This window comes from Bos indicus, chromosome 13 (genome assembly GCF_029378745.1).
Source record: "Bos indicus isolate NIAB-ARS_2022 breed Sahiwal x Tharparkar chromosome 13, NIAB-ARS_B.indTharparkar_mat_pri_1.0, whole genome shotgun sequence".
NCBI classification, from domain to species: Eukaryota; Metazoa; Chordata; class Mammalia; order Artiodactyla; family Bovidae; genus Bos; species Bos indicus.
Window position 1 is genome coordinate 1,521,181 of NC_091772.1, and position 12,480 is coordinate 1,533,660.

General features: G+C 36.7%; 1 protein-coding gene across 2 annotated transcripts in view; it reads left to right on the forward strand.

Annotated features, from left to right (window-relative positions):
* The window catches only part of PLCB1 (phospholipase C beta 1), an 856,639-nt gene that overhangs the window by 693,408 nt on the left and 150,751 nt on the right, over positions 1-12,480 (forward strand). For both annotated transcript variants that reach the window (XM_019972864.2, XM_070801935.1), the window contains exons 19-23: positions 1,405-1,559; positions 6,776-6,940; positions 8,630-8,729; positions 9,522-9,626; positions 10,635-10,744. In XM_019972864.2, the coding sequence (XP_019828423.2) occupies positions 1,405-1,559; positions 6,776-6,940; positions 8,630-8,729; positions 9,522-9,626; positions 10,635-10,744 (635 nt within the window). The remainder of the gene's footprint in view (positions 1-1,404; positions 1,560-6,775; positions 6,941-8,629; positions 8,730-9,521; positions 9,627-10,634; positions 10,745-12,480) is intronic.

Here is a 12,480-nt window from a genome sequence, read left to right on the forward strand (position 1 = left end):
AATATTAACAAATAGTATTAAGAGTGGACACTTCATCTTGACACTAATGAGAATTTCACATCATGATGCCTATGAGTAGATGCTAGCTGTGACTTTGAGACAGTCTTTTACACACTAAAGGAATCTACACGTGGCCTAAATGACAACACTGGTTTTAGGAATTTATGTTGAATATTATTAAATGTCTCTTTGGCATCTATCAGGATGATCATATGTTCATTTCCTCTTTGTGAGAAATGTGATGAATTTTATTAGTATATCTCCTAATATGTAAGTATCGTTTTGTTCCTGAGAAAAATTCTACTTGCTTATGTATTGTTTTTTTAGAAAATATGACTTGGCAATTAATTTTTAGGCTTTTGAAGTTAATTTTTCAAGCATAATTTTGGTAGTTTATCCAACTTTGGTATCACAGTCATAATAACTTACAAAATGATAAATAAAAATTCACTGACTTTTCCCTGTTACATGAAACTTTGAAATAATTCTACTATCAAATTCTTTTTTGTCCATCTAAATAGAGATGAGTTGTAACTCAGACAATCTGGAACAAATTGATAGCTTCTCAAATTCATTATGACTTTAAAGCTTGTTTGTTTAGCTCTAGCAATTGCAAATAATGTAGACATTTATTTCATACATTGATCAAGTCTTAGCAAACTTTGACCAGGAATCTTTGTCCATTAGAAACAAGTCAAGGAGTGATTAGATATTGGTAGTAAGTAATCAAACAAATAAAAAAAATTAAAAGAAAAAAATTTTCCTATAAATTAAAAAAAGAATTATAGTATCTACTGTTGGTTAAGTATGAAGAAGTCCATCCTCAAAAACATGGATTGGAGATTTAAACTTTCTGAAGGGCATCTTAGTAAGAATTATCAAAAGGCTTTTGCAATAAACATATTTTCTGACCTAGAGAATTCACTCCTAAGAGCATCATTAATGATGTCTTCAAAGATTTCAAAGATTTCACCTCAACAACGTGGTAAAATCGAAACATTATATGTAATGATAAAAATTTGGAAGAGGCATAAATATGTCCAGAGTGGGGCCTGGTATAGTCCATGTATTCAGGTGTATCTATCCAAAAATATTTTATACAGTTGTTAAAATTAAAGCAAATGAATATTTAATGAAATGGACATACTGCATATAATTTATATATTCAAATATATGAATATGTTTTAAATAGAAAAACAAAATATACACCAACCTGTTGGCAGTGGTTTACCTCTGAATTTGGAGATGACAGCTTGTTTTTTTTTTTCTTGTCTGTTTCCTAAGTTTCTATAATGATAAGTCTTTCTTCTTAAAGGGGGAGCAGAAGTGTATTGTAATACAATCTTATGTTCTTGCTCCAGGTGTAAATACAGTCCCAGTAAGGTTTGTGTGTTTTATTCACAGACCTGGCTATGCAGATAAACATGGGGATGTATGAATATAATGGGAAGAGTGGCTACAGGCTGAAGCCGGAGTTCATGAGGAGACCTGACAAGCACTTTGATCCATTCACAGAAGGCATCGTGGACGGCATAGTGGCCAACACTTTATCTGTTAAGGTATGTTCACCCCATCACACGACTGTACCCAGCAAAAGTCTTCAACAACACCTATTTTGTGTAAAGTAATTTAGTCATTAAGCATTTACTTCCCAATAAAGTCTTCACTTCCTTCATATTCATATTAAAAGTTTCAGAAAGTTCATATTAAAAGTTTTAATATTAAAAGTTATATTCATATTAAAAGTTTTCATTCACATTAAAAGTTTTCATATTCATATTAAAAATTATTTAAAAGTTTTCAAAAGCTATATGCACAAGATGCCCCACTTTTTAATGGGCTAAAAATTAGATCCAAAATCAGTGAAGCAAGTTGCTGAGATTCACCTAAAGAAAGGCTAGTCCTTTCTTTAGGTGCAAAGATCCTACGGAGAAATGTACCACAAAAGCTGTGTGTGTGTGTGTGTGTGTGTGTGTGTATGCGCTTAGTCACTCAGTCGTGTCCACCTCTTTGCAAACCCATGGACTGTAGGCTGCCAGGCTCCTCTGTCTATGGGTTTCTCCAGGCAAGAATATGGAGAGGGGATTCCCTTCTCCAAGGGATCTTTCCGACCCAGGGATCAAACCCAGATCTCCTGCATTACAGGTGGATTTTTTACTGTCTGAGCCACCAGGAAAGCCAAAACCACAAAAATCAGTGACTCATATTGGAGAAATCTGGTCTTCTCTCCCACCGTTAGTTTTAGAAAAATAGCCACACTGAGCAAAATTAGAGAAAATAAAGGTATTCTCTAAATAAATTATTAAATATTGAATAAAAGTCCTCCAGTTACCATAGCATGGCTTTTGAAAATCTATCAGAGTATTCAGGAATTTATAACACATAGTGAGTAATGGTATTAAGGGCTTCCCTGGTGGCTTAAATACAAGAATCACATCATTAAACATATATCTGACCCTCAAAAAATTAATTGCAAATGATTTCTGCAGTCTTTGAAATTGATTTTATAGGAGATACAAGGTATTTTTTAGCTGTGAGAAAATATTTTTAATACTATAAATGGGAAATCATTTTTATAAAAAACTTTTTACATGAACCCTATAAGCCATTGATTGTTGTAGCTAAGTTTCATTTACTTTTTTTTTTATTTTATTTTATTTTTAAACTTTACAATATTGTATTAGTTTTGCCAGATATCGAAATGAATCTGCCACAGGTATACCTGTGTTCCCCATCCTGAACCCTCCTCCGTCCTCCCTCCCCATACCTTCCCAATGGGTCGTCCCAGTGCACCAGCCCCTAGCATCCAGTATCGTGCATCGAACCTGGACTGGCGACTCGTTTCATACATGATATTATACATGTTTCAATGCCATTCTCCCAAATCTCCCCACCCTCTCCCTCTCTCACAGATTCCATAAGACTGATCTATACATCAGTGTCTCTTTTGCTGTCTCGTACACAGGGTTATTGTTACCATCTTTCTAAATTCCATATATATGCGTTAGTATACTGTATTGGTGTTTTTCTTTCTGGCTTACTTCACTCTGTATAATAGGCTCCAGTTTCATCTACCTCATTAGAACTGATTCAAATGTATTCTTTTTAATGGCTGAGTAATACTCCATTGTGTATATATACCACAGCTTTCTTATCCATTCATCTGCTGATGGGCATCTAGGTTGCTTCCATGTCCTGGCTATTATAAACAGTGCTGCGATGAACATTGGGGTACACGTGTCTCTTTCCCTTCTGGTTTCCTCAGTGTGTATGCCCAGCAATGGGATTGCTGGATCATAAAGCAGTTCTATTCTTTTCTGTTTAACTGGATAATTGCAGCACTAAGAAACCTTTTTAATAAAGCATAAATGCAATTTTCCGATTGACCCTAAACCAAAAGCATATAAAAAACTGTGTTAAAAAAGTACTCTATATAGTCCACGAGGTCACAAAGAGATATGACTTAGTGACTGAACAATAACAATAACAATTTCACTAATTTATATCTATTCTAAGCTTGTTGAACCCTTTTTTACTTTAAAATTTATGTCATTTACACTAGAGATTAAAAATAAAGTTGCACTGGAGTGTTTCTCAATGATATCATTTGAAATTATTTCACCCCATATATCTGCCAAGTGGAGTTGGCAGAATTAGAGCTTCAAGATTATATTTAGTTTAGGAAATTGTTTTCAGCAAAGGATGTTTAATTCCTGTCAAGTTTGATTAAGATAAACTCAAACATCACTCACAGATAAAATGCTATTTTAGAATTCTTGTTAACTGTAGTTGTAGTCAGGTCAAACTGATAGTGATATTTTATCAAAATAATCTTTTGTCCTTGTTTGACAATTCATCTCATTTTATATGTTTGCTTTGTTGTTTATTCTTTCTTGAAAATTCTACCATGACAATGTAAGTGATTATAAATAAACACATAGAGAAACTGGGGAAAACAGTTGAGTCCCAGACAGGTGTACACTGCTGCCCGAGTCCAGAGTGGAGACGCTGCTCTGGAGATGTCAGTGTCCTCTGAATGGACAGGCCATAATGCCTCAGAGACCCTGCAGCAGAATCCTGCCTTCACCATGACGGCTGGAGCCAAAATGCAGCTCACATCCACCCAGTATTGTCTTTGTTTTGATCCCCTGACATAGACTTTATAATGCCAGAGTGGACCTCTGAGCTCTGGTTGTGTTCCATGATCCTATTTTACTTAAGAGAATATTGAGCCTCAGTGTTATTAATTTAGTTAAGAAGTCTATTTTAATCAAAATCTTAAGCATATTGTCACTTCCCTGGGGGTCCAGTGGTTAAGATTCCACACTGCCAATGCAGGGGGTTCAATGCGGGTTCAATCACTGGGTGGGGAACTAAGATCCACATGCTGAGCAGATAAAGATAAAAAAAGGAAAAGAAAAAATTTAAAACTCATTTAAAAAAAATCTTAAGCACACACCATCTTTGATGCATCTGAATTCCCAGCATGACTCGTTTAACTTGGAAGTTTCAAACATACTATAAAATGTCTGCTACGTTGTTCTCATGTAGAACCTCAAAGGAAACAAAGAGATTATTCCTTGCAGGTCTCATGCACTCAGGCACAGAGAATATTCAGGAGAAATGCATTTTCCCAGGGTAAATGCATTCCCAGGGTAAACAGCCTCCTCCTCATAACTTTCTAACTTGTGTGGCATCTCTAACCACATCAGCATGCAGCTGCCATTGGCCTCCCCAGTCACCATGGCCATCCCCAGGCCGCCATTGTGTCCGTTTCCAGCCCAGCCATCATCTTGGTGATTCTGTCTCCTGTCACCGACTGGAGCTCAGAAAGTGAAGCTTTGTCAATCAGATAACACAGATCACTGAGTCCGTTCCACCAACACTTGCTTTCCACATTTCCCTCTCTGTTGTTAAAGCAGAAGGACATTGTGTCTGTCTCCATTAACTTTTATAACAGTCGAGAACCCCTCAGATTCTGAAAATTATGAGCGTGTAGTTTTAAAACCTCATTTAATTCCACGATATTCATTAGCTTTATAGCTAGGCAAAGGATACCACAATCATGTGGATGGTTAACCAGTGCAGTTAGGAGTGATGGTAAACTGAGTTTAATAGTTTAAAGTTGGTATTTGTTTTTAGTACTTTTATCATTATTGTGGCTTTTTATTAAAGTGTAACAATTTTGAGAATTGGAGTAGCATGGTATTATAACTAGTCTGTCAAATTGAATTTTATGAACAAGAAGATTTTTTTAATCCTAGACTTTCTACTATGCTATGTGTTAAATTTGTACTCTTAAGCAACCTTTTAATTTCATCTACAATCATGGTTCAACATCAGTCCTTCCAATGAATATTCAGGACTGATTTCTTTTAGGATGGACTAGTTGGATCTTCTTGCAGTCCAAGGGACTCTCAAGAGTCTTCTCCAACACCACAGTCCAAAAGCATCAATTCTTCAGCACTCAGCTTTCTTTATAGTCCAACTCTCAAAGCCATACATGACCACTGGAAAAACCATAGCCTTGACTAGACGGACTTTTGTTGGCAAAGTAATGTCTCTGCTTTTTAATGTGCTGTCTAGGTTGGTCATAACTTTCCTTCCAAGGAATAAGCATCTTTTAATTTCATTTAATTTTCATTTTCATTTTGGAGCCCCAAAAAATAAAGTCAGCCACTGTTTCCACTGTTTCCCCATCTTTTTGCCACAAAGCGATGAGACTGGATGCCATGATCTTAGTTTTCTGAATGCTGAGTTTTAAGACAACTTTTTCACTTTCCTCTTTCACTTTCATCAAGAGATTCTTTAGTTCTTCACTTTCTGCCATAAGGGTGGTGTCATCTGCATATCTGAGGTTACTGATATTTCTCCCAGCAATCTTGATTCCAGCTTGTGCTTCATCCAGCCCAGCGTTTCTCATGATGTACTCTGCATATAAGTTAAATAAGCAGGGTGACAATATACAGCCTTGACGTACTCCTTTTTCCTATTTGGAACCAGTCTATTGTTCCGTGTCCAGTTCTAACAGTTGCTTCCTGACCTGCATACATATTTCTCAAGAGGCAGGTCAGGTGGTCTAGACTGATGTTGAAGGACTGAGGTTGAAGCTGAAACTCCAAAACTTTGGCCACCTAATGCAAAGAGCTGACTCATTTGAAAAGACCCTGCTGCTGGGAAAGATTGAAGGCGGGAGGAGAAGGGGACAACAGAGGATGAGATGGTTGAATGGCATCACTGACTCAATGGACATGAGTTTGAGTAAACTCTAGGAGTTCTTGATGGACAGGGAGGCCTGGTATGCTGCAGTGCATGGGGTCACAAAGAGTCAGACACGACTGAGCAACTGAACTGAACTGAACTGAACTGAATCATGCTAAAATGAGAATTTTTTTCTCTTATAAAGTTATTAAGTATTAGAAAAATCCTTATATTCAGTTGGCTCTAAAAATCAACTTTTAACTTTTAATAGATAGTATCTCTCAAATGTAAAAGCCATAATCTCATCAAACTTTTCATGCTTGTTCATGTATTTCACCCCTATACAACTTTGTCTTATTAATTAACCCCTAACCCTGGCATTATCATTATTCTTCTAACAATTCTTTAACCAGAAAAGAAATAATATTTGTACTGTTGTTTATGTTTTACTTTGATTATGGCTCAACAGTCATCATTAGCATTTGTCCCTCCCTGAAGTTTTCTCTTGTATAATTGTTATTCATTTTTAAGAGTTTTTTTTTTTTTTTTTTTTTAATTTAAAAAAACTTTCTAGATTATTTCAGGTCAGTTTCTCTCTGATAAGAAAGTCGGGACTTATGTGGAAGTGGATATGTTTGGTTTGCCTGTGGACACAAGGAGGAAGGCATTTAAGACCAAAACATCACAAGGAAACGCTGTAAATCCCATCTGGGAAGAAGAACCCATTGTATTCAAAAAGGTTGGTCTTATGTCCTTCACGTTAGATGTTAATGCTTCTTCTAGGTGTTTTATGACTTACCTGGTGGCTCAGAGAGTAAAGCATCTGCCTACAACGTGGGAGACCTGGGTTCAGTCCCTGGGTCAGGAAGATCTCCTGGAGAAGGAAATGACAACCCACTCCAGTATTCTTGCCTGGAGAATGCCATGGACAGAGGAGTCCATGGAGTCGCAAAGAGTCATTTCAGGTGTTCTATACAGCAGCAGCATACTGGAAAAAATATGAAATGAGGAATTACTTATTGTTTCATTTGGGATGTTACACATTAATAATATAATAGCATTTTCAAAACTATCTTGAAAACCTCAAGATTTCTGTGAATTGCTTGCTTGGATTTTTCATAATTGTGAATCAGTTAATTCTAGGATACCTCATTTGGAGGACCAGAATAACATGTAATTTAACTCATAGCCTCTCATAATACAAGTGATAAATGATATATCTTCACTACAATTCGAATGAAGTGGAATGGTAAGTAGGGAGTAATACGGTAGCCAAAATAAAGGAAGTCCGCGCTTCCTTTAAAAAGCACAGCAATTAACTCCTGGAATCTCCAACCACTGGCACTGGTCTTTGTAACTTGTCTGGATTCTATCTGATAGAGTTACCTTTTACATTCAACTTGTCTTTCCCTCTGCTTTCACCAAAAAACAGATCTTTTTCACACATGGTTTAAACAAAAAGGAAGACATTAAGTGCAGTAGAAAGTAGAGTGCACTCTTTATCACTTTGCTTTTATCTGGCCAAAATATCTACAAAGGCAGTCTTCTGCAAAGAGGGTATCCTATCTGTGGTAAAGATCTCTGCACTCCAGCTTTTTTTTTTTTTTATGTTAATTGGATTTAGTAATACTGTCTACATCATAGCATTCTTATATGAGTATTTTCTAAATATACTGAAAACATTTAGAAAATATCTAACCCATTGAAAGTAGTCAATAAATGTTAGTTTTCTTATGTTCCAAAGAAATACATATCTAAGGTATAATTGGCCTCATGGTCTTGACATGTTGATATAGTATAGTTGCATATGTACTCCAGATGTTTTACACTGAGAGAAAAAAAAAAGTAAGCAATTTTTTTTTTTTAAGTCGCTCGGTCGTGTCCGACTCTTTGCGAGCACATGGACTATAGCCTACTAGGCTCCTCCAGCCATGGGATTTTCCAGGCAAGAGTACTACTTATGGCTAATTTGGGAATTTACAAATAAATAAAGCAATCTTATTTTGAAAGCTATCCTTGAAAGCTACTTTATAATTTTTGCATTTGCTCCAAAGTACAAAGGTAGTTTGCTTTGAAAATATAATAGTGAATGCTCAAACTGTGATTAAACCATTAACTCACAGTATTTAAACATAGAACTTTTGTCATTTCTGCCTTGAGAATGTTCATGTCAAAAGAAAATGGTCTGTTTGTTGAACAGATTCCTCATTTTGAAAAGGTGATAAAACACAGATGAAGCCATATCTCTGGTAATCCTTCTCTTTTTGAAAATCTAAATTATAGAGCAGTAACTTAACTTTTTATCAATTGGCTCAGCAGAAACTTCTACTTGGATTTGGAAAAGTAGGGCCTGTTTGAATATTACCTTTCTAATTCTCTCTGGGAGTCACTCTTTTTTGTAACCACATGTATTCTCAATGTCCTATAGGTGGTTCTTCCTTCGCTAGCCTGTCTGAGGATAGCAGTTTATGAAGAAGGAGGTAAATTTATTGGTCACCGAATCTTGCCAGTACAAGCAATTCGGCCAGGTATGGATAGCATTGTGGGAAACTTTTTATCAAAGTTGTAAAGAAAATCATCACTGCCTTAGAAGATTATTAAAGAAGGATGTAGGAAGCTACTTGTTGTTTTGGTGTTTCACTCTGTAAAAAGGATTATGAGATTATATATTTCATCTGGCAATATTATGTTTTTGTGATGTGCTATGACTACTAGGCCAGTCGACTCTTGCCAGATGTAATGTGTAACAAACTACCTGAAAATTAAAAGGTTATAAAAGGTGTTTCATCTTCGTGCTCACAGGCATGGAGTAGTAGGGCTCGGTGAGGTTTGGCTGTGCAGCTGTGCTTGAGGCTGTGGGCTTCCCACACCTGCTCACGCAGGGGCTCCAGGTGAAGAAGCAGTTGCACTCCCAGGCATCTCACAGCAGCCCAGTGGGATGCACGCTTGTATCTGCAAGTGCGTGTGAAGCCTCTGCTTGTACACATCACTAACATCCCATTGTCCAAACAGGCTAACCCCCCAACCAAGAAATCATATACAGGGCACAAATTTGGACTGATAATTCAATCTGTGACACATGGTTTCAAATTCTCTCTTGTGGGGAAAAACAGGGTTGGAAAGGGAGAAAAAAAAATCAGAGTCAACATTAGTTTCCTGTTTGATGAGAAAAATAATAGCCTATCAGTCAAGAGCATATGATTAAAATGAGGTAGAAGTAAGCTGTTGGTCATCCAGAGTCATCTGAAATAAGTACTCCGATCAAACAGATGTTTCGCATTATGAGAAACTGTGATGCATGGTATCATGTCACCCTCCAGGCTATCACTACATCTGTCTGAGGAATGAGAGGAACCAGCCTCTCATGCTGCCAGCGCTCTTTGTCTACATAGAGGTGAAGGACTATGTCCCAGACACATATGCAGGTAAACCACCTAACCCGGAAGGAGAGCTCCATCTGGGGTCATCCGTATTTTTGTGACTCAGTGGAAAAAAAACAGGACTAAACAAAGTCAAGAGAGTGTGACCTCAGAATCACCTCTATGTTTGTATGCATGTTTAGAAGTAAATTCATCAAACCTTTGTGAATAAATTTTAGTTTAAATCTCAATAAATTATTGAGCATTTTTATCCATTGGTAATATTATTCTCATGAGTTCAGTACTTTCTAACCAATGCTACCTGATACTACACAGTCTATCTAGGTCTGTGCAGTGAATTTGCCTTCAGCCAGTTTTAGAATCCTGACCCTTTCTATGAGTGAAATCTTAAACTATAGAAATTAACTTATGATGATGTCAGCCTGGAATCATACATTTAAATGCTTGTGGTGCCAAGGTACCTGAGTGGAAGATCCTGGGAAGTGGTGGAGACTATGGCAGTCTTGGAGCAGGTGTCCAATCTGAAGACAGCAGCCATAACTCATTCCAGCTAGACAGCATCATGTTCAAATGATACCCATATTGCCAAATCACTGGGTTGTTTCAACAGTCTGTAAAGCAGCCTTTCTATGGGAAATGTCTCCTGTGAATCACCAGTGTGGGAAACAGGACAAATTTGTGGGCCATGTCTGAATTGGATGAAATGCTCAAATAAAACTTAAAAATTTGGAGCACTGGCACATCCTGAATTGGAGCTTGTCCAGTGTGACTCAGAGATGACCTTTGAGTTCTGTCTTCCTGAGGTTCAGCCAGTGGGCTCTTGTCCATTTCCAAAGTGTTGGATGGATAAGTAGATAGTTATATGGGTAGATGGAAAGATGGAAGATGGATGGTGAATCAGTAAATGGATGGACAAGTAGAGAGATGATGAACAAATACATGGATGGATGGGTGATTGGAAGGATGGATGAAGGGATGGATGGATAGATTGATGCATGGTGGCTAATCAATATCTCCAGGACCATCAATCTAAAATGTCTCTTTCCTATTTAGATGTGATTGAAGCTTTGTCAAATCCAATCCGATATGTGAATCTGATGGAGCAGAGAGCTAAACAACTGGCTGCTTTGACACTGGAAGATGAAGAAGAAGTGAAGAAAGAGGTGAGAGGGTTGTTCTAGCCTTGTGCATGGCATGAAGCATGATTTCCGAATCTTGTTGCTAGCTTTTCCTACATAACATCACCCTCAGGAAAGGAAAAGAGAACACTGGAAAACCACTTTAGTGGAGTTCAGCCTCATCTCCCAAAACATCTAGAAGATACCCTGAATTTTTCATATTTCATTCTCTTTTGGCATTCTGTGGCCACCACCAGCATCTTCTTTTGTGACCACATTAAACAGTAGATATCTTGCTGTTTGAGGGGAAATTTTCTAGATCATTTCATGTTGATTAAAGGTGAATAAAACATGTAGAAAAGAAGATGATCATCAAGTCATTTGTTTTCTTTTGTCTTTAAAGTACAGGGTTTTCGAAGTGCTTTTGTGATTTCTTATAGTACAAAAGTTAACACAGTACCTGTTGTTATATAGGCCACAAAGTGGCAACTATTATTACTGTGTATTTATGTATTATAATACATATTCCCAAAATAATTGGTGTGTTATTCTAAATTAGATGTCACAATGCAAAGAATAGGTAAGAAAGGGCCTAGAAATATTAGAAGTGAAGTTTAAAAATATGAAGCTTCCTCAAAATCCTGGTGAATTTGCCTTGTCATCTGATTGATTTAGTCATTAATCAACGAGTTGAATAAAATCTTTGACGTGTTTATTTAAAAAAAAAAATATGAAGTTTCCATGTAGACTGAAATAGAATTTCATGATTATTGGGATGACATAAACATTACAAATAGTGATTAAAAACTAGCTATTTTCACACTTCGTCTGAATATTCAGAGGATAGATTCAGGGAAACAGATGAAAAATTGGAGAATTATCAGTATAGGAAAAAACCTTGAAATTTGTTTGGGTGACTTTAATAGCAAGTCCACTCAAGTTGATATTATTAAATCAGCTTTTTCTTATTCCAAAAGAATAAAGAAACCTAGACTTGTCATAGAAAAATTTTTAAATGGAAATGAGAAAAGAAAATCCCAAATACATCACCTTTAATCCAAACACCCAAGCCACACAGAGATAACACTGTACACGTGTGCATCATGTGTGCTAAATCACTTCAGTCATGTCTGACTCTTTGCGACCCTATGGACTGTAGCCCTGCCAGGTTCCTCTGTCCATGAGATTCTCCAGACAAGATTACTGGAGTGGGTAGCCATTTCCTCCTCTTAGGGATCCCGACCCAGGGATTGAACCCACGTCTCTTATGTCTCTTGCATTGGCAGGTGGGCTCTTTACCGCTAGTGGCACCTGGGACTCCCAACACTGTACATAAGGGGTATACACGCAGCTAGTCTCTTTATGCACATAAGGGGTATACACACAGCTAGTCTCTTTATGCACATAAGGGGTATACACGCAGCTAGTCTCTTTATGCACATAAGGGGTATACATGCAGCTAGTCTCTTTATGCACATAAGGGGTATACACGCAGCTGGTCTCTTTATGCACAATTAGTACTTTTTCATAAAATGGGATAATATTCACAATCTGTGTTTTAACCTTTTATTTTCACTTAATGCAAACAGTTCCATGTCCTAAAATATTCTATGACATGACTTTTAATAACTTTGTAATCTTCCATTACATAGCTGCACATTATCTTTCTAATCTCTATTTTAATTGGATATTTTGAATACTTTAATATTTTAAATAGATCTTCAGTAAACATCATATAAGTATGTTTTTTAGCACATTTATGATTATTTCTTTGTTTTTTG